This window comes from Phasianus colchicus, chromosome 16 (assembly GCF_987193195.1).
Source record: "Phasianus colchicus chromosome 16, bPhaCol1.hap1.1, whole genome shotgun sequence".
Lineage (NCBI taxonomy): Eukaryota > Metazoa > Chordata > Aves > Galliformes > Phasianidae > Phasianus > Phasianus colchicus.
The window spans coordinates 8,861,861-8,884,246 of NC_143451.1; the positions used below are offsets into that span (position 1 = coordinate 8,861,861).

Sequence of the window (22,386 nt, forward strand, 5' to 3'; positions counted from 1 at the left end):
CCTCTCTGAATTGTATGCATCGCTTCCTTTCAGCTATTCCTTGAAAACTCTGAATATAAATGTTTGCTTTGAGAGGAATGTTTGGGGAAAAAAACAAAACAACAACCATTTTGCTAGGTTACTAAGTGGCTCCATGCTTGAGAGGACGCCCACGTTCCTCCAGGCCAGTGGGCTGCTGCGCTCCTTCCAGACCGTGACACATCCACTTGTTCATCCATACTGACTGCATTTCCTCTGGAAAACACTCCATCATCCGCAAAGCAAACACTGTCAGCTCATCAGAGCAAGGCGAGGCACGCCTGCACCAAGCCCGCACCAGAGCCCCCCGCAGCCTCACACAACCCTACTGCAGCCAAGTCCTTCTAACCACAATCTCGTTTTTGGTGCATGGCAAGTTCGTCTTTGAGAGACCCCGAGCAAAACTCTCCAGGGAGGGACTCTCTTCATTCTTTTTTTCTTTTAAAAGCACACTGACGCCCTTTTAAATTAGAGCGGAAAACACTACAGCAATGCCAGAACGTTCTTTCTCAGCCTCCGCTCGCACGCACAAGATACCTATCTGAGAGTAACTCCACGTAGACGTGTGCACCGCGTACTGTTTATCCCGGTTGCCCTTGCCAGCGCACATCCCACAGCACAGGGTACCGCCTGGCGCTGGCAGCCGCTCCCCGTGCAGCGCCGCGCCGCGCCGCGCCGCCCCGCCCTCAGCCCTCCCGTGCCCTCAGCGAGGCGCTCCCGCCGACGCAGCGCCTCAGACAGCGCGCGGCCCCAGCACTCCGTCTCCCCTCTCACGTCACTCACCGCCCACCGCGCAGCGCGATTGGTCGGTAGGCGCTGAGAGGCGGGGACAGCAGGCGCCCGCCACCGCCCTCTGCGCCTGCGCAGTGTCCGACCGGCGGCGGCCGTTTGTCGCATCCGGGTCAGCGCCGGGGCGGTTGGGCGATGGCGACGGTAGCGGAGCTGAAAGCAGGTGGCGGCCGCGGGACGCCGAGCGGGCGGGAGCGGGCAGCCTCGGATCGCCCCGAGCGCTAACGGGGCTGCTGGCTGCTCGCCTCAAGCGGGGCGTTGGGGAATGACGGGGTTGCCCTGAGCCTCGGGCGCTCCGTCGTTCATTTGGAAACATTCCCCCAGTTTCTTTAACGCCTCCATCTGTAGGCAGTACCTGTCAGTAGCTAACAGTGCCGCTGTTGGCACCCAGTGATCCATCCACGGGTGTGGATATCTTAATTCCACCATGACTCTCCGGGAATTGTGTTTGCATTGCGGGCGATGAATGCTGCTCGAGCACGTTTGGGTTTATATTAACTGAGTTTTTATGGTAACAGTTTTAAAGGACACACTGGAAAAAAGAGGAGCCCTGGGGCAAATAAAAGCGAGGATCAGAGCTGAGGTGTTCAATGCGTTGGATGACCAGAGCGAACCGCGGCCGCCGCTGTCTCACGAGAACCTGCTGATCAATGAGCTGATCCGGGAATACCTGGAGTTCAACAAGTACAAATACGCAGCATCCGTGCTCACTGCAGGTACTGGGGCCGAGTTTGTGGTGTCACTGCTGCTGTAATTGGTATGCACTGCCTGGCTGAGTAACTATTGAAACCATGCAATGAGGTGGGAACAAACTGTGCAATCTTGGCTAACTGGGAAACAAATAGGATGCAAACACCCTCTCTGCTGCATTGTTTGCAGCGTTACGCCAAATTATACCATTCGTTTTTAAGAAAATGTGTTCTTTGTTGCTTATCCTTGAGGTAAACAGCACTTACATTGACAGATCAGTTAATGCAGGAGCAAAAAAGTTTGCCAGCAGCCTACAAAACCGAAACACCATGCCTGACACGTGCTTTTGTTTTGAGAACTGGATATTTTTAAAATGAACATATAAATAATGATAATGTACATATAGAATGTATGTTGCGATTTCTCATTGGCTTTTGAGCAAAATTAAAAAAAATGGAAATCACACAAATCCAAAATTATTGAGGAATAACTTAAAGTAATGTATTAAAGTAGTTGATAGCCTGATTTACAGCAATTCAGGCACATAAGCTGTCAGAGGTGTGATTATCAGTCCTCAGCTTGGATACAAAAAAAGGATATAAAGAAGGCCCGCATTTTTTAGCAACTGCAATTAATTGTTACTGGCTGTGCTAAAATGCTGATATTTGAGAGCTACAGCATTTAACTGGTAGCTCTAATTTGTATTTAAAATTTTAAGTTTTGTAATTGTTCTTAGATGTGGTAATTGCATTTGCTGTACGAGTGTATGATCTGTTTTCCAGAAGCTGGCCAGCCTGAAGTGCCATTGGATAGACAGTTTCTTGTCAAGGAGCTGAACATTGTTGAAGATGCAAATGGAAAATCAGTGTAAGGATTGATTTTGGAACACACAATATACTCTGCACATATGTCTTCACAGTGTTTGTATAAATCACATATAAATGTTCTGTCACCAGCTCAAAACGACTAGATCACATAACTGCTCTAACCATGCTGGATTCAAGTGCACAGCGTCAAACATGGAGCCTTTTCAATCATACTCTAAGCTAGCATTAAATTCTGTGAATGCTACAGAATATGTTCACAAGCTGTTGTAATTGCATGCCTGAGTCTCTTACCACTTCAGTCTTCTTTTTAGTCAGAAGAAGAAAACGCATTCTTTACACATTACCAAGTTGATACACAAAGCAGTAAAAAGATTATTGCACTGTGAGATAAGATATAAATTCACAGTGTTCTGATGCAACTAGGTTTGTTAGCTAGGGTACAAAAGCAGGTTTAAAACATGTTTAGTGATGCCCTGTAGCTTGGGCCCACAGAATCTGACTCACTCTTAGTAAAAATGTAGTATGGGATACGTGGTGGTGCTCAAGCCAGTAGCCCACTGGTCACATGTTTAATTTGCATGGCAACACGGCTCTGTACTCGTGCTTTGTATGCTCTGATTCTTTGCTTACAAGTGATCTGGAGTTCAGTTGAGAACATCCCCTACTGCAAGCTATGGGAGAGGGGCTGTCTTCAGGGGTGGCTTCTGCCTGTGCTTATTTATATAATTGCATTTAGCATAATGAATTTTAAATAATTACTCTGAAGACATCTGAACATTCTTAGAAGTGAACATTAAGGTGTAAGAACTTCTGAGGAGAAGCTGTTTGTTTTTTTTCTTAAGTGCTCAGTAGTTAATATATTTCATAGACGGCTTTTGTGATTTTTGCCTCGAGCAGACCTCTCTTATATGGAATTATATCGCATTTCTTACACCATGGTAAAGAAGAAAGTACCCAGACTACTCTTCCAAAGGTGTCTTTGCTGAGTTATCCAAGGCAGAACCTTGCTAAACCATCAACCGAGAGGAATCAAAAAGGTGGGTCTGAGTACAGGGTCATCTTCACAGAAGTTTTATTTGCGACGAGGTTTTCTGTGAGCTAGATTTGCTGATAACTGCATAAACATGAGTGGACACAGGGTACTTCCTTCTCTGTACAAGGAATGTTTTGTACAGAAACCTTTTTTATAGAAAAAATTCTTTAGTAGGACATTGTTTATATGCCAGAATACCATTAAACCATGTGACCTGGCCATCCCTCTTGCTCATATATTCATTTAAGAATAGCCCTACTACATCTAACTTCTGATTTCTAAAACTACCTCTTTATGTTCCTTTATTTAAATGAGTGTCCAACTTAGACAACTTCTCAGGTCTGCTTCTCTTCTGTTGGCATGTTAATACTATGTAATGTGTACAGTCTGATTGCCCTCACAAATGGAAAGATACATGGATATCTTATTGAAATGGATATTTTATTTAGAAAGCAGGTGTTTTTAAAAATCAGGGATAGCAAAATGTGTATAACTTTTTCACAGTGTAAAAGGTACTGCAGAGCTCTTGTTACTGTGTGGTAGCTGCAGCTATCTGTTATAGTAAAGGGAAGCAGAGAAATCCAAATTGTTTAGCTTTATTCTTTTAATTCTTTTGGACTTTGAAAAGCTGAAAACTCATTTAAATTTGGACCTAACAAATTGTCTTCCCGTTTTCATTAAAGTTAAACTGGCCAAACTGTACTTCCTTACACAACTACAGATCTGGAATGGGTCAGCTAGAGACAGTCTTGGTACACTGGCAATTTAAAACAGAAATTTTAACACAAATTCTTAGTAAGATAAATTAAATAGTGGAATATTCTCATCTGTCCTAATAATTTCTATAGAATATTTATAATGTTTGAGCTGCCAGTTCTCTGTACAGGAATAAATCTTTTCTGAGGATCTAATTCACATCCTGACTGCAGAAACTTAAGCTCCAACTCACTGATCCATAGGACACTGCTAAATCTTATTTCCCTTCCTGTTCTCTGCCTGGTTACTATTAATACTGCGTAAGCTACAAAATGAAAGGGATTGTTGGTCTTTTAATTTTCCCTTTCAAGGAGTCTGCTTGGCATATTGCTTCACCTTCTGCTCTGTGGGATTTTGGAGTATTTAATATTTTCATCATAGTACTACCACCTATTCCTTTTGTATCCAGATATTTGAAAAAATCTGAAGTCTAAGATATTATTACAGTATCTAAAAAGTATAAGGGAAGAACTGAATTAGCACCTTTTCTTAATACTGAATTGATGAAGACGATGTAGTTGCTCTTCTGCCAGTAGAGGGGGCTGAAGACATAAAATGTCAGTACCACAGCTGCTATAACTATTCTTTTTTGTTAGAAGATTCTTACTCCTATCAGAAATCAAGGTAATCAAGTCCATTCATATACTCAGCCTTCACAGTCTCATATTTAACATCTATCTTGCTTTTCCTATTTGAAATTGTCTTTCTTGCTTATGTTGTTGAATGAATATTAAAATAAACTGGTACACAGAACGGGGATCTCGATACAAGTTGCAGTCAGATGTTCCTGTTAACTGACTTCATTGGAACTGGGTTGAAGAAATCAGAGATCCAGTCTTTGGTCATGCATTTGGTTGAAAAAACACAGTCATAAAATTGAGCTTGGTATGATGATATTCCATATCAAAGTTCTTATTAATAGTTGCATCTTTGGCTCTCCAAATGTGTGAAAACATTTATGCCTATTTTTCATTTTTAGATCGAATTCCAGAACCAGGAAGGATGGCTGGCACGAGCATTGAAGAGCCTCTTGTTCTACAGAGCATAAAGAGATGATGTGATGATGTCTTTTATATGTTCACTTATCCTGTAAAGCTCTTGGAGAGTTAATTTATGAAATTCTTCATTATGTAAATTTTTCCATTGTGTCCAGTGGGACCATTTCCATTTGTTAGAGTTCCCCATGAGACAGGAAGACAAAGTCATTATTCCTGCCAGTGAAAAAATATTAGCAAAAAGGCATTCTTCCTCCAGAAGATAGAAGGAAAACTGTATATAAAATCAGATTAGTCAAGCCTGTGTCTAGAATTAGGCCTAAAAAATACTTCTTTTATATTTTAAAATAAAAATTTACTAGATATTTATAATTTCTGCTCTTTTATTTTTATGTCTTCATGTACCTTTTCTGGTGTCTGAATATTTTTGGTCAGTTTTGTTGTGTTGGATATTTGAAATAATTTTGGAATTATTTAAGAACAAGCACCTGCTACTCTTAGATAAGTATGGGAAAATAAATTTGAAAAGAAAATTGCAGTCCTTTGGAGGAATAGTTGTTTTAAATGCTCCGGAAACAAGGACTATATTTATCTTTATGCCAGCAAACAAACAAGGGTAACTCTTTTCCATCTGGAGTTGCTATAAATTGTACAGTGTAACACTAAGTATATGGGATGGGGGAGGAACTTTTGTTTTTTTCCCAAATGACAGGAAAGCAAAGGCAGGAAGAGTTAAAAATGATAGTAAATTACTGATTCCCAGGACTTTTTTTTAGCTGAGATATTTGGATGTTTTTGCTGATAGAAGTAGACCTTGTAGTGGTACATAAAAAATACCACATAATCTATTTTTTCTTTTTAACAAATTCATACATGTTAATGTTTCCAGTGGTACTGAGAGTAGTTTTGTGTAATTGTTAAATAAATGGTACAGCAAACGTTTGGGGGAAAAAAGAGAAAGAAGTTAATGTACAGTTCACAGATTTTACTGAAAGGACCCGGAGTTGTACAGTCTCCATGATGTTTTCCCTTAGTCTTGATTTCACCCAATTAGCATTGCAGGTATTTTTTTATTTTGATAAGTAGCCTAGGCTCTACTTTAATGTGAAATTGCAGAGAACAGCTGTGGCTTTAAAGGAGAAGCTACTTTCATCCATTTCAAGACTCAGGAGTGAGCTCATCCCCGTCGTGTGGCCGGCAATGCTGATAGCTCCCCATTTGCTTATTTATAAATAAATATCTCAGGACTGTTTCCAAGAGGAGAAGATGTGTGCACATTTATCTTAATCAAATCCATCTTTAAATCTTTCATAGCTTTGCATCAATTATAATTGACTGTTGGATGAAGCAAGCAAATTTGTGTATGCCCTCCCTGTTTGCTATGTTACCACCACCACTAGCAGACTCAACCACTTAGATGAAGAGCCATCTGTATAAAACCTACGTGGGATGCTGCCTTGCTGCTGCGGCTCTTTCCTGCCACACTAGTACAAATCACTGTTCTCTCTCTTCATTTCTGTGTCTAATAGTACAGCAGAAAAATAGTCTTTAAGTTATTTACAAATGACTTTCATTTTGGAATACACTGGAAGTGCCTCTATGGAAACTTGCAGAAATGAACTTTTAAAGAGCATGGATATGATTGCTCTAGCCACAGAAACTCCTGAATTTTGAACTTTGGTTTTCCAGAGGTTAAGTATTTGTCCATAACCTATTTTTCTGTTTCTCATAACATAGTGGGTCGAAGTGTATTTGGAATTTGAAGTGTCTTTTCAAGGGCAAGGAAAAGGCTCTGCTGAAAAACAGAAGCCACAGCTTTCTATGCTATGCAAATCTGCCAAGGTAACCAAAGCCATTGTGTCTGCTTTCTATCTTCCCATCTCAGATTGTACAGAAGCTGCTCAGGTGCCATGGAGCTGCCTGGAATTTTAGCTGCTGAAATTAAATACAATTTTTTTCTCGTGAAAGAAGATAAGGGGAAGTTTGGTACTGGACCTTCCCCAGTAACACAGTCAGCGTGCTCTTTGTCTCCGCAGCCATGAAAGCAGAGGTTGTTACAAGGGTGTGCTTCAGTAAGCTTTGAGGTAAAGGTGTATATCTGAAATCAGAGTAGAAATTTGTTTAAAATAGAAAACTGAAAACCATTTTCTTTGGGAACTGCAGCTTCTGTCCATTGTCAAGATGCTGTGCCAGTACAGGAGCCAGAGTTGGTGTGTCTGCTTTGTTGTGCAACATGCATTTCACCTAATTGTCTTAATACCATCACGTTATAGATTTGGAGTTTTGGAATAATCTTATTTTAAAGCACAGTCATTGTACAAGCAAATTAAAATCAAAGTGTATTTTCCATGGCATTGATTTGTATAACGAAGCTTTGAAATATGTCTATGAAAATATACTAGCCTAATTATTAATCTCTATCACTTGTCCCGAGAGAACCTGGAATATGATCTTTCAAGATGTGGACATGCAGTGAGTTCTATGAGTGCCAGACTGCCTTTACTTGCTTAAGAAGAGGAGGTGCAAATTCTGTACAAAATGGATGCACTTGCAAAAAACCATTCCTTAGAAGTTTCAACTAAGCTAGGCCAGTATTTAGATGAAAGTAATTCACAGTTGCAGCTTCAGATTTTAGATGCAATTTACTTCTAGGTGAGCAAACAACAAAATTTTCTCAAGCAACTTAAGAAGTTCTGTCTTGCTAAATTACAGACTGCAACATCTTGCACTGAGTGCCCTCATTCTTTCTACTGATACCAGAAAATGAGAAAAAGATACAAGGATTTAGAAGTTCCCCATTTTTGGTGAGCAGAATGCATTTCTGAATTTTATCAGAGTCAGAACAATGTAAGTGAGACTGTTATGCGTGGGGGTTACCTCAAAAGAGGCTGTTCTTCGTCTGAGTGTGATATCAAAAGTGGAGGTGACAAGGAGCCAGCATGGTTTGGTGTGGATATCAGATCTGGAAAGCACTTTGGAAGAACTTGATCCACGAGTTTCAAAAAGATTCTTTAAAACCAAATTTTTGCCCTTCTCTAAATTTAGAGGAAACTGCGTGTGCATACTCCACAGTGCTATTTCGGAGGGATTCGTTTCTGTCGTGCATGGTAGAACTTTTTCTGTAAGCTTTATCAACAAGCCCCAAGGATTCAGTTGCACTTTCCTTCCTGAGCACACTCTGTATCAAGCTGAATTTTGGTATTAGTAGATTGGTTTTCCGGAGGAGTGATTACCAGTTGGTGATTACGTTTAGGAAGAAAAAAACCTAAAAATATTTGCTCACTCTTGAAAAGCTGTCCTTTCAGTAGCAGCCGATGAAGAATTGACCTCTCTGCCTCACACACTTCACTTGACCTGAGTCCAGTATTAAGCACAGTTACCCTGAGCAGTTCCTGACTCCTTTGCCATGTCAGACTCCTCGTGTCATTAACTGTTCTGGTTTGGATGCAGACTGCCTCTCCTGTTGCAAAAGCACCATGCTCTGGTTCCCACTGCATGCCAGCTTAGAGAAATATAGTTGATTTTTAAGTAAAATCATTTCTAAACAAACAATCTGCTTGCCTGACACACATTATTTAAGAACCTAACTTATCACCATGATGTATTTCTCCTGTCTGTGATTCAGGTTACACATGGTAATGCAGCTGAAAGCTCATTTATTTCCCTCTGAAGCCCCCTTTTTTTCCAAGTACAACATTTACTGTGCAGATTCAGGAGACAGTTAAAGGATGGGCTTTATTACTTCTAGAAAAGTAAATTGTAAAAAGGCAGTTAAATAAAGCTTGTTTTGTTATAACAAAAACATTGTCCACTGCAACTCCACAGCATTCAGTCTGATGCACCTTCAGTTTAAGAAGTACCACAGCAATAGGGAAACTCCAACCAGGCTATTTTATTAGTATGTGTATTCTTACGCTGACTTGTAAAAGAAGGTTGAAACCAGGCTTACACTTACCACTTCCTACCCCACACAGCTCAAAAGTGCAACTGTTTCAGGCACAGCAGGAATATTTTTTTAAACTTTCCAGCTCAGTTTAATGTCACATCATATATCACCCTCCTCCGCTGCCTCTTTAAACACACTACTTGGGCACCAAGCCTGCATGTGCACATGCAGTGGTTTGCGAACCAGCAGGAATAATTTCCACTCCTTTTTAAGCTACTATTAAAACGCATCTGGTTTTGTGAAACAGCTGGGTAGGTTTACAAGAAGCTTCTTAGGATAACTGTGATGAATGCCAAAAAGATCACGCTTTTCAGAGGATCCCCTTGCATTTCAGTATTTTCTGTTCATTACGTTCCTATGTAAAAGCTACGCTTGCAACAGAAAAACTGCAAAATGAATAGGGTAAATTCACAGTGAGGAGATTTCTGCTAACAAGGGCAAGCTTCTTCGATTGACATCTGGATATCATTTGCCCTGGCTTCATTCCAACCCAGTCAACACACACAAGTCTCATCTGGACAGGGCTTTGCTGGACTGCAGTGCAGTGCAGCCCCCACCTCCTGAGGCAGACCCTCCAGTTTTATGCAAAGGCTGAAACCATGTAACTGCATGAGCAAACGGAGTCTTCACCAGCTTCTTATAATGCAGCTGGAATTTCTGCAACGAGATGGGGAAGGAGCCCTGATACTCTTCCACTCTCTCCTGTTAGCCCAGATTTGCTCATCACTGTCCAGTGTTGGAAACAGGGTCTGATGGTCCATATGGTCCATCACACCTGCAGGCATTGGTGCTTACATTGGAGTTTTCAGCCCAGCCTCCCCACGTAGGTATTTTCCTAGGATGCCAAGACCAATATGAGTCTCATCCATTTTCCCCAGCAGAGCATATTTTTTAGACACGACTGTTGTCAAGAGAAATTATTTCAGCCAGGACCATGCTCTGATCCTTTGGGTATACACCATATTTAGTCTGTTGCTGAGAGGGGGATGTTTCGGTATTTTGTGTTTGGCATGTTGATGGGAATTCCTAGAGGATCCTAGCTTTCCCTTTTTGGGATGTCTCCATCCCCAGGTCTCTCTGCACAAGGCTGTTGGCTACTCATGGCAGAAGGAGGGGGGACAGCCGGGGACTGAAAGTTTCAGGGCTGTGAGGGAGGCTTGACAAGGAGCAGATCCCACCCCAGCCCCAGGGCTGGTTTCACACTCCCTGTCCTCCTCTCCCCCCTCACACAGTGCTGCTGCCCACTCTTTCCACCACATCCCCATGGCTGTTCCCCCTCAGCTATTTATCACTTCTCTTCTTCCATTTATGGACAGAGGGAGGTATTTCTCATATATGAAAATGTATTTACAGTGCTTTCTTGGAAACTTTGCTGCATGCTGGCTGGCAAAAGAAACTTTGGCAAATCTGCTGGGAAACTGGGAAACATCCCTCGTATACCTCAGGGGCAAGTGAGGTTGACACCAGCCCCTGGTGCCCAGTGTCATGCAAACACGTGGAGACCCCAGAGCCACCAATACCTGCTGCCACATCAGCAATGTCCCCCACACACACACCAAGCTGCCCCTCCACTCAGCTGCAAGAAAAGGCACTGAGGTAGGTGGGAGCTCCCTGTACCCCACAGGACCAGGGTCTGTCCTTTACCCTCAGCAGGGCAGAGAGGTGAGGATGCTGCCAAGGCAGGAAGGAGTTAAAAGGTCCAATTGCTTGGCCAAAGAGTTGCACCTCCAAGAATAAGCAGAAGCTCTGAACCTGAGGGCACCCCTTGAGGCCTTCCCAAAAAGAAGGGATTTCAGGCCCAGTTTGCTTTGCTGAAGGGCAGCTGGGGGCAAGGGTAGCGGTTCAGGGCTGGGCCCTGTTGGCAATGAGCTCCTCGTCTGAGACTGGGTGTTTTAACCCAGGTACTGGGAGGATTTTCCAGCAGGACGTGGTTTGCAGGGCCCCTCCCCACTGACAAGATTCTCCTCCTCTATATAGGGAGGCAGTGAAGGCTGTGAGGACTCGGACTGTCCCGGCTGGTGGCTGTACAGGTTCCTGACTCTCCAGTTCCCTCCCTGCTGCCCTACTCGGACAACTGTGAGTATGGGGAGGGGGGAGGAGGGGGCAGCACACCCTGCTGGGTCGGGGCTGGGTGCTGCCATGCTGGAATGGAGCAGGGTGGTGAGCTGAACACTGTGCTACTTGGACACGACTTGCAGTAAATGACCCTGCAGGTAGCGCACAAAGCAGAAAAAGAAGCAGACCTACTACCTATGCTCAAATGGCTTCTCCTGAGCTGTGTGCTGCTAATTGGGTTCTGCTTAAAATATGCTAGAGCAGTGAGCATTTGTAAGCATGCACAGACCAAGCTTGGTCCTTAGTTACTTCTAACACTGCCACTGCCAAACCGAGCACTGGCTGCACTGAGCCTGCAGCAAGGTGCAGGCTTGCACCTTGTTATGCTGCAGTGGGGAGCTGGGTATGGAAGACACCCAGCAGATAAACTTTTGCAATTCTAAGCTGCTCAATGAATGTATTACCAGATAGTATCATTCACCTTTAAACAAGAAAAAAACCACTTAAAGACTAGGAGAGGAAATTAAAACATTTTTACATAAGTACCTTGCTTTTGTATATGTGCATTTTTAATATGCTGGAAATCAACTTGAAGTGAAGCTTATCTGGTAGACTAATTTAAGTAATTTCAAATGCAACTTTCATACTTTTTTTTTTTTTTTTTTTTTTTAAGGAATAATAAAGAAACAAACTTCTAACTTCAACAAAATACTGCCAATAAGTTAAGAAGACAGTAGATGGCAGTATAGAAAGTGGCTTCAATGTCATCTGAGAAGTTATCTGGCCTTCTTTCACATACATATATATACGTGTGTATGCATATATATAAATATATATATTTGTGTAGATTTGGGAGAGGTGTACATGTGGAAGAAGCAATTGGTGTACGTATGTACATACGGTGTACATAAGAAAGAAGCAATTTGAGATATTTTAAATATCAGAAAAATCAGAAGTTTTCCATTATTATCTAATATATATCTCTCAATGAAACCTTTCCTAAAGTACAATTGTGTGAAGGCAAGCCCATCTCTTTCCCTCAAGGTTTGGCCCTGGCAGGCAGCTTGCAGGAGGATGCAGTGCCTGGTCTGGCTTCCCAAGCCTCCAAAGCTCTCATTTCCCACTAACACAGAGGCCAAAAGGACGAAGCCTCAGAGGGCAGAGCACTTGCCTAAGCAATCACTTCATTACTGCATGGTACTCCTCTGGCTGTATTCGCTTAGACGTAAACAATGATTTTTATTATCTCATTTGCAATTGACATGCTAGTCCCTAAAAGGTATTTGTTTTGAATTTGTTATCATTACATTTTTGTGGAACAGTGAGTATTGAGGAGAACATCGCCTTATATGGTAGCGTGCATGGATGTATGCAGGGATCCAAACTCTTTATAACTCACTGAGAATTAATAGTTGCAAATCTGTTGGCTTTTCTTTTAGTGTGTTAATTTTAGAAGAAGCAAAGAATGAGAGGTAGCTTTCCAACTTGTGCACAGCCTGCTTAACATAGCGATTATTTATGAACTCTGATGCACAATCTGATTTACTTCATAAAGTGATATTTGGGGCTATTGGAAATAGCTGGTATTTTCCCTATGAAGGAATCTATCCCCACATAATGGAATTCAAGTCTTTTTTCATTTGTTCCCCCCTACTCTCCAGTTTATAACACAAATAACCTGGCCCAATTTCTCTGAAGCAGCAGAAGAGCTGTGAAGTGTCCCATAGTTATATATTAATTTGCATTAAGGGAGGTGAGCACACCTGGTAGGAGGCCAAGTCACTTTCAGACATGGATAGTGCATTAAAACCAGTCCTGTGAAATTACTGAAAATGCTCTCTCTTAAAAGTACAGACTTCTGCTGTTGGATAACTTTAAACTTGTACCGATGATAACTCCGTGTTCAGATCAAATTGTCTGTGATGAGAGTGAGCATTCAAGGGATGGCCCCAGTAATCAAGGAAAGGCAGAAGGCCATCCAGAGGAGGGATGCCTTGCAGTGCCTGTCATAAAGCTAAACTCTGCGGAGCCAATCCAAAATGGACATCAGTTGATCAGGATTCACCCCTGGATTATTATTATTTTTTCATTTTTTTTCCCCTTAGCTTAGCTATGCTCAGTTGGGTGATTCAGTCAAGTACTGGAAAAATGAAAGGCAACCTGAAAAGACCTCCACAAAGTGACTGTACCTCAGTAGGTGCATTATGAGTCAAGGAGCAGGTTATGGCTACATCCTTCCATCACAAACCACTATGAGAGCATGACTTGTTTTCTGAAAATAATTCACATGCGTGAATCCACTGTTTGGATAATTCTTCCCTGTACAGCCATGATAAGCTTTTATACTGACATTCACATCCTGCAGAGGAAGGGAGAAGTGCCCTTTATTATCTCATTAGGATAACAGCAGTCCCTTTAAGCTCTGACCCAGGAGGCAATTCTGCTTAGCCAATAACCTTTTAATTAAAGAGCGCTTCCTGGAAATATTTATACTTTGTCCTTGGAATAATATACTCAGGATAAACTAATTGTAAAAACAGCATTCAGATTCCATCACTGACATTATAAGCGAAAGAACAATGAAAATCAGCAGCAGGGCAGAAGAAGGAGGAATAGAAAATAAGTTATGGAGGTGTGTGCATGCCCCTGTGTGTGTGCGTGTTAGGAGTTTGAACAAGCATAGCAAATTCATCCAGCTCTTGGTGTAATGGCATCTTTCTGAGGCAAAAAACCTTCATGTAAGTAATATTTTTTATCATTGCTTTTCCTCCTCCTTTCTTCAGGATAGCTCACTTCTGGGTACAGAGCAGGCTTGCCCTGAAGATCTGTGCTATCATCCTCCTGAAAGAACAGATGAGAACCTCATACCGAGTTTGCACTGATAAGATATTTAAGCTCCTTTTCTCTTAGCCAGCTCAATGGATGAAACCCAGGGGCTGGCCAAAGGGGCTGGCTCAGTTTTTCCTTCTCAGGGAGCATTTTCAATGGCCAGTCTTTCTCCTCTACCCAGTTTCCCAACATCAGTCATGCTGGACCAGTGCAGTACGGTATAGATCAAAGATGGACCTACAGGCTTACTGCCAGTTTTGATTCAGAAGGCTTCAGCATCTCATTAGGACAAATCTGCTCGAGTCAGTGGTGCTCATCTTATGCACCTTCTATTTAGAAAACTTCACGTCGTTACTATGCTTATTAATCTACACTTTGTAACAGAATTTCCTTTTTTACTACAGCTGTACTCAGCAGCTACTCAAGCTTCATCCTCAGATTCCAGATCATCATTCATGAAATCTTTTTAGTCAAATCAGTGTTTCTTCCTTGGTTCAGACTAAATATTTCCTATTTCTTGTATAGAGTTTGTTCTCACCGTGTTTAAACTAATATCCACAGGATCATACATGACTATGAACAGTCAAGTACAGTACTTAGATCTGAATAAAAACTCATATTCCCAAGATTTGCAGTTCATTCTATATCTTAGACCTTACAACCTCACCTAATTTTGAGAAAGATGAAATTTAAATGCAAGGAACAAAACATTTTACTCACAGGAAGCTCTGTGTAACCAGGAAAGAGCTCCCCTTGGTCCCTGAGCAACAAGAAAAGCAAAGAGCAGTTGAGTCATCCCCACTGATGGCATGCTTTGTAGCAGGCCAGCTGTTTTGTCTTTGGTTGAGTTTTTTAGGTGAATGCTCAGGACAATTTCTACCATCATCACTTTTGGGCAGCCTCCAAGTAGCAGGATTTGACCCCTGAAATTCAGCTCTGCAGTTCAATGTAATTTTCTGGTGTTTCTGATGGCAATATCAAATTCAATATGGATGTGCTGATACTTGGAACTTACCCAAGGACATCATAAGCAACCTTTTGGGGCAATTCCCTAGCTCTCTTCTCTATGGCAAACCAAATCCTCTCACCTCTCCACAGCATCTCCTTCCATGCTACTGGGGCAATAGGGTGCCTCTGCTAGTGCAGCAGGAACAGAGGCTGTGGCATCTCTGCTGCTCCCTTAGCCCTGCTTCTGCAGCCCTGGGGATGGTTCCTCCATCCAGCTGCCTCCAGCCTGCAGATGCCAGCTGGAAAGCTCTGCTGGAGAGAATACCATCTCCATTATTGGAACTGTGCAGCTCTACCAGCCCTCTTGGCAGCAAGGGAACATTTTCTGCTTTAATCCGCACAGAGGTCAAATAGTTTCCTCTTGCAGCTCTCTTCCAAGAATCCCCTGGGAGCCAGCAAAGGGCTACATCCTACAGAGCTTCCTCGCAGGGACTCAGGGCAAGGAAAACCATGCATGGCGAGTGGTGATGCATAGGGCCAACCTGTTTGGTTCTCCTCCCTCTTACCCACCTCACCTCATGCACTGAGTGCTCATGAGTGATTTGGGTGAACTTTCCTGCTGGGTTTTTTCCAGGTTAGGTGTCACTAGAACATGCACATTTAGAGGAAAGCTGTTTTTTTCTTTAGATGTGAGTCTTTTCAAGGGAGTTTAAAGAGTCAGGGCATCCTATTTCCACTGGATATCACCTAACTCATTTCAGCACTTCTAGAATCCTAGATTTGTTTTTAAGCTTTAGGTCACCTTCTGCATGATCCATATTTCTCTCTCAGACCTCTCACACACTTTGGCCTTGCATAACAATTTTAATCTGTGGGAAGGTTTTGGGGACAAATATTTGGAAACCACTCTCTGATACTCCCAGAGTACAGGGCGTCCATTTGGCCTCGTGCACAGAGCTGGGCTTTGCAAATATCATTCTGCTTATGGGTTCATTGCTGACATCTTTAGCAGTCAGTTCTCCAAAGTCCCTCAAGACTTGTGTTTGTTTGAATACTGTAAATATTAAATTCACTCTCAATAAGGAAATGAAACAGCCTCTGTCTCCTGGAGATGTTTTTCTCAGCCACGCTCTTCCCCACTCCCCAGAGCTGCCTTCCCTGCTCTGCTGCACAGCAGGTTTCCTGACTAGCACCACTTTTTTTCCTACTCTGTAGCAAACTACAAGACCTCTGTTTACTCCTTTTCCCATTGAGTACTGAACATCCCACACTTAGGAATGCTGCAGCATTAATCAGACCAGCTACTGCAGCTACATCTTGATTTCCAAAGGCCAGAGCAAAAAAAAAAAAAAAAAAAGCTGCCTTCTCCCTCCCAAACAGTGCAAAAAAGCTAAAACCCTCCCATTGCTCCCACCTACAGAGCAGATACATCCAGCAACTTATCCACGTGCAACTGCACAATGCTACATGCAACTGCATGATACAGATGCATCATCCTTCCAATCTGAGCATCACAGTTCAGGGTATCTAATAATTGATGTAACTTCAGAACTTGTTTTGTTTTCTCCACTTCTTTCTTAAGTTGTGGATATTAACCCTTCATAAATGATCAGCCCTCACTGTCTGAGCTAAGAAAGAGAATAACTCTACATTACTTCTCTTTCACCAGCTCTACTGATTGCAGTGGTATTTTTTTCTTGAATTTGCTTTTAAGTTTTTTCTTTTGATCTTCTTTTAATCTTTTTTTCTTCTCCAAATGAAATGGTATTAGAGCAATTGGGAATGGTCCTTAGCAAGAGAAAGTTTGGTTCTGTTCTTTCTGGAACACAGCCTAGGAATTGTTTTTCTACTAATTATTTCATTATTACGCTCATATTTCAGCACATACCCAACTATTTCAGTAATGGTAACTTTTGAGTATATCTAAGTTAAATTAACTTTGTGATGAATAAGAGATGAGGCTGGAAGAAACTGTTCAGATGGTGCTCTTGCTGCAGTTCTGACAGTCTAATTGCATAAGTGCTAATTGTGTTTTACTTTTCTCTCCAATTTTCTGTACAATATAAACAAAATGAGGCCAATTAGCTCAGGAGTCCTCATCTGTTTAGTGTCCTAAAGATTCTGAGTTAGATGATTTCAGACACAATAACAAAGGAGTGAAACTCAGATATTTAAATATGATTCACTAAGGTATTTAAACCCAACAGTATTTGTGTGGAAAAGTAAGATATGACCCAGGACTTGCAGTACCACATGGCAAAGATTTAGCAAAGATGTTTTGCTTGGAACACCTCTACATTTACTACTCTTTTAAAGCAGAATATTTTGTCTCCTCAACAGGTAACTACTGAGTCAAAATGTCTCAAAAACCTCTCAGCGATGATGAGAAATTCCTCTTTGTGGACAAAAACTTCGTTAACAACCCTCTTGCCCAGGCTGACTGGTCAGCGAAGAGACTGGTTTGGGTTCCATCAGAGAAACATGGATTTGAAGCAGCAAGTATCAAGGAAGAGAAAGGGGATGAGGTGACAGTTGAACTGCAGGAAAATGGAAAGAAAGTGACACTGAGCAAGGATGATATCCAGAAGATGAACCCTCCGAAGTTCTCCAAAGTGGAGGACATGGCCGAGCTGACTTGCCTCAATGAAGCTTCAGTGCTGCACAATCTAAGGGAGAGATACTTCTCAGGCTTAATTTATGTAAGTAGATTTTATCTGGCATGCTACCACGTCCCATCACAAACAAAGTGGATCCCACCTGCTGTCTGGCATACAGTATTTGTGTATAACATTGCCATGCAAGTACATATCTCTCAGCAACAGAATCCTAAACCAAAAATGTATTTCAGTGACTTTTTTTCCCCATGATTCTTCTGCTTTATTAGTTTTTCCTCTTTATTCAACTAAATTAAAACACATAAAAGGTTTCTTCCCCAAAGTTTGCTAATTATGAAATGATGTTATTGACTTGGAGAGCATCCTCTGATAGTTAAACAGCAGTCCTGCTGCTTTGAAAATCATGACTTAAATGGAAATCTGATCAAGTTTTCAGTCCATATGCCCCAACAGTAACTTCAAAAAAGAACACATGAAAAGGCCAGGTTACATAGTCTCTTCTCAGGCAAACTACCAGTGAAATGCAATGGACAAGTTCTGGTTTGGTGGCTGCTTGGATAAAACCTTATGTTTGACTAAATGAAAAATCCCACTGTAATTCAATTGAGAGTGCTCATATCCTTCAAAGATATGCATCTATTAGGGCTTTTTTTTTTTTTTCCCCTTTGTTGGTCAAGTTACAGATCAGAGAAGCCTGGGTAAATTCTAATCTCTCTATGTTTATGTGATTCAGGGCCCAGATTTTTCTGCTTCCCATTTCACACAAGTGTGTTAACACAATCATGTTTTGTCATTAATAATCTGCATAAGTGGTCGTCAAACTGCACAATAAAAGAAGCCAGGAAATTTCCATGGAATTTAGCTGTTATCTTTGATTTTAAATGGAGGATCCCTACATTATGCTGTAGAGAAGTAACCAACAAACTCAATCCATGGAAATTTTACTTGCATGACAGACCATTAATGAGTGACAGAATGCACAGAGTTTAAGTAACGTGGTTTTAGAGGTAGGAATAGAGCTCTCTTTAATTTGAAGAATGCTAAATTGGAAGGTAGGAAATGAAGCAGAAAATAAGATAGTTATATATAGTTAAACAAAAAAACCCCAACATTTAATTGTTATGCATAACTTAGTAGAGTTAAAGCTGAAGATCTTCCCTTCAGGAATCTATTAAATGCATGTCATCAAGATGCCTGAAAGATGCTAGACTTTCCATGCTCTCAGCATTTAGATTTATTAGATTCTATGCCCACGGGTGAACAGAGGGAGCTGTGTGTTATTATAATACTAGAGCACAAAATGTTGATTACTAAAATGGAATTCGTCTAAAAATGTTTTGCATTGTTGCAAAATTTAAAAGGAATTACTAGAAGTATAGATGGATAAAATGAGAAGGAGGTGGTTCGTTTTGTTTTGGTTTTTTGTTTGTTTGTTCTTGTCTGTTCTTTAGAAAAAAAAAAAAAAAAAGACCAGATGTTTCAGGACTTCCTGTTCATTTACTTTGTGGAGTTTAATGGAACTCTCACATCCTACAGGAAGTTAATTTACTTGCATCATCCACTTTTGAAAAGTTAAAATTTGTTTTCATGGAGTCAAACATGAAAGTGTATCTGAAATTAAGCGCTCTCTCTTTCTCTCTCATGAGACAAGATTTTAAGATAGTGATTAATTAACAAAAAAAAATCTGATTTGTAATACAAATAGTATTTTCAGGAAACCCGAAACTGTTTTAAATTGCCCAGCCTTGCACAGGGCTGTCCTACTACACACTGTCACACCTTTTGAGAAAAAAACATATGGGAGGGATATTTTTTGGCTTTGTTCTCATCTACTTGCAAAACAAACTGTAAACCACTATCTCCCCTCTTTGCCTTGGCTGCCTACATTGCCTGCCTGGGAATCCCACACATACAAGGAAAACTTGACCTTACTGTTCTTCCCTTTAGAGCACCACTGATGCAAGTGGAGATAACCAATTGTGCTATAGAAAAAAAAAATTCAACCAAGCTGAAGCAAAAAAAAAAGGTCTCACAGCAAATCATCTGTCCTTAGATTTAAAGTAAATATTATTAAATCAGAGGAAATAAAAAATGTGCAATAATTCAGAGTAACCATACACTGGAAGAACACCCTGACCTTTTTCTTTGATGGAGTTAAGGAGGAACGAAAAGTGCTTTGGCACTAACTCATGTTTCACACTGCTGAGAACAAACAGAATCTGCTTTGTCCAGACACAAATGAGACCAAAAATCACAGTATAAGCATCAATAAAATAGAAACTCAAGTCAATTTGAAGCATAAACAAGTTTCTCATACCTGCACTCATAGGCACTATTCATTCAATCTTTGCTCAACGGTGTAAAATTGTCTATAGGAAACTATACATGCACATTGGAGCCAGTGTTGGGATACTTCTGCCCAAATGTAGGCATTAACAGCTCAGATGTATGTATTTGCATAAGTCCCTCTTAACCATCAGTGGTGATGTCCAAGGGACAGCAATCCTGTGTGGACACTATCCCTAAGATATCATATCTTGCTCCCAGGTTCTCCAGGGATGGACACAACTGCAGATCCCCATCCTTGGACAGGCCATACCTCAGGAGAATAATCCAAGGCACAGATATTTCAAATCCCACTTTCAACTCCATGCTTGGCTAGCTGGCTTCCTTGACTTCTGAACGCTGTTTATATTAATCTGTTTTCCCCAGATCTTTGTAGAACATCTAAAGCTATGAGTGGTGAAGCCACAAGTCCTGGTTAACCTCCCTCAGGTGAGAGGAGGTATCAGTTGCAGTCCAGTTAGAAATGGAGATGCCCAAACTTCATCAGCTCAGGCTTTTTTTGGATGTGGCTCTGGGCAGCCTGGTCTAGTGGCTGGTGGCCCTGCCCACAGCAGGGGTGTTGACACTAGATAATCATTGTGGTCCTTTTCAACCCAGGCCATTCTATGATTCTGTGATGATTCTATGATTTTTTCCTGCTTTAAAAACCTGCTTCTTGTGTCTCCAAGTTGGCACTTAGGTGTGTAAGTAAATAACTATATAGAGACATTTAGACTTTGCATGATGAAAGTCAGGAAAATATCTAAAAATCTCAGGGAAGTGAGACCTAAGTAACTTCCTGAATTGAAAATTTATTCTTTTACTTTCCTGGATATTAGTAGTTGAGTATATATAGCACATCTACTTCAACTGAAAAAATATCTTCTTATCCTTCCCTTAAGGGCCTAGTGGTCATTTTGGCTTATGTAAGATACATTTTTTCAAGTGTATTGACCATACAGCACTAAAGTTCATTTTAACACAGTTAGCACAGAGTTTTGTCCTAAACTCTGTCATCAATTAAAAGCCAGCGTAGCAGTGATTTACCCTCCCCAAAAGTTTTAACTTGGGGGAGTTAGTCAGCTAGTGAAGATGCGGTCACAATGCTGTAAAGGTAGGAGGTGCCCTCACAGATGCTCGGAGCACCCCACGTGTTCTGCCCAACGCGAGGCACCCAACCTGCTCCTGATGGGCGCTCGCGCCCTGTTTGCTCAGTACCATATAAAGCTCTCAGGCTGTGCCGAGACCGTGTTGTGCCATTTCCTAATATGGTCAGGAAAGGGAAACCCCTGTGCCCAGATCCAAGCCTTTGAGATGGCATTTTACAGTCCTGTGCTATCCTGGTTCCTGTGGGGGAACTGAGGCGGCCTGCGCTGTCCTTAGACACAGCTCTGAGGTTAGGGCAAGGTAGCGCTGCGCAGTACAGCGCTCGCTCATGAACTGGGGGAATCCAAACAATGTCCAAGTCATAAGGGACAAAAGTTCATTATTCCATTTGTTTCAGACTGGTGTCATTTCAGAAAATAGTAGCCATAGGCTGGCTTAAGGGCTGCAACTATCATTTCTTTTTCTTTATTTATTTTTTGTGTTTGTTTACTTTGCTTACTTTTACTAATTGTTCTAATATATGACACTTCATCTACTATCACTCACTAATATTTCTGTTTCCAGTTCAATAAGCTGGAGCTTCCTGACACAAAGGACATTTTTTAGCCTGGATGAATAGCCATCAGCTGGTGTCCAGTGTTCTTGCTTGTTTATGTATCCATTTTTACACAAATACCTTCAGAAAACTGAACACATAAAACAGATTTTGTCTTGAGTCTCTTATAGAAACTGTTGCTTATTGAAGGTATATGGCCATTCTGATAAGAGATCTGTTTGGAACTGGAGTCATTTTTTTTCAAAGACTCACATTAATCATTACTGCTATGTGGTGGTTATATGCCCAACATAAACCCAAACTTCTGATCTAAGACTTAAGAATTTGATATCTGCCTGAGCAAATAACATTCCAGCACACAAATACATGTAAGAAGGAACATTCTGAAGCACTGTAGTCCCTAGGTCATCACAAATAAAGGTGATCCACTACATACCAAAAACAACTGAAGTGAAAAAATCGTGCAGCATCATATCAAAGCAGAGTGTTTCCACAAGCAAAAAAAATTACATACTTTCTGTCAATTTCCTTATTAGAAATAATTATTTATGCACTTGGAAGCTGCACTCATACACATACATCCAGAAACGGCCACTTCATTTGTCATACTAAATTGAGAAAAATAATTGTTATTTGCTAAAATCCTGTTAGTTGAGTGCAGTTGATGCCTGTGTGTCCCAATCTAGATACAGTACACAATACTAATTCCCTTTTTCACTTGAATTTCATTGCAGACTTATTCAGGTCTCTTCTGCGTTGTGGTAAACCCATACAAACAGCTGCCCATCTACTCAGAGAAGATTATTGACATGTACAAGGGAAAGAAGAGGCATGAGATGCCGCCCCACATCTACGCTATTGCAGACACAGCCTACAGAAGCATGCTGCAAGGTAGGC

At 41.3% G+C, this 22,386-nt stretch overlaps 3 protein-coding genes across 5 annotated transcripts in view; 2 read left to right on the plus strand and 1 right to left on the minus strand.

Annotated features, from left to right (window-relative positions):
- Positions 1 to 736, minus strand: part of LOC116237547 (ATP binding cassette subfamily C member 1 (ABCC1 blood group)) — a 51,280-nt gene extending 50,544 nt beyond the window's left edge. Inside the window, exon 1 of the mRNA XM_031606798.2 lies at positions 556 to 736. The gene's annotated coding sequence lies outside the window, so the exon portion shown is untranslated. The remainder of the gene's footprint in view (positions 1 to 555) is intronic.
- Positions 737 to 857: 121 nt separating this feature from the next.
- CEP20 (centrosomal protein 20) lies at positions 858 to 5,473 on the plus strand. 2 transcript variants are annotated; one of them, XM_031606674.2, is made up of 5 exons: positions 858 to 970; positions 1,326 to 1,523; positions 2,283 to 2,364; positions 3,222 to 3,361; positions 5,093 to 5,473. In XM_031606674.2, the coding sequence occupies exons 1-5, from the start codon at positions 943 to 945 to the stop codon at positions 5,167 to 5,169; spliced, it is 525 nt and encodes a 174-aa protein (XP_031462534.1). In that variant the 5' UTR covers positions 858 to 942; the 3' UTR covers positions 5,170 to 5,473. The 2 variants fall into 2 exon arrangements, with proteins under 2 accessions (XP_031462534.1, XP_031462533.1); XM_031606673.2 differs by having other exon boundaries at positions 2,280 to 2,364; positions 5,093 to 5,468.
- A 5,546-nt stretch (positions 5,474 to 11,019) lies between these two features.
- Positions 11,020 to 22,386, plus strand: part of MYH11 (myosin heavy chain 11) — a 55,970-nt gene continuing 44,603 nt past the window's right edge. For both annotated transcript variants that reach the window (XM_031606668.2, XM_031606669.2), the window contains exons 1-3: positions 11,020 to 11,130; positions 17,227 to 17,585; positions 22,224 to 22,380. In XM_031606668.2, coding sequence (XP_031462528.1) covers positions 17,244 to 17,585; positions 22,224 to 22,380 — 499 coding nt within the window. In that variant the 5' untranslated portion in view covers positions 11,020 to 11,130; positions 17,227 to 17,243. The remainder of the gene's footprint in view (positions 11,131 to 17,226; positions 17,586 to 22,223; positions 22,381 to 22,386) is intronic.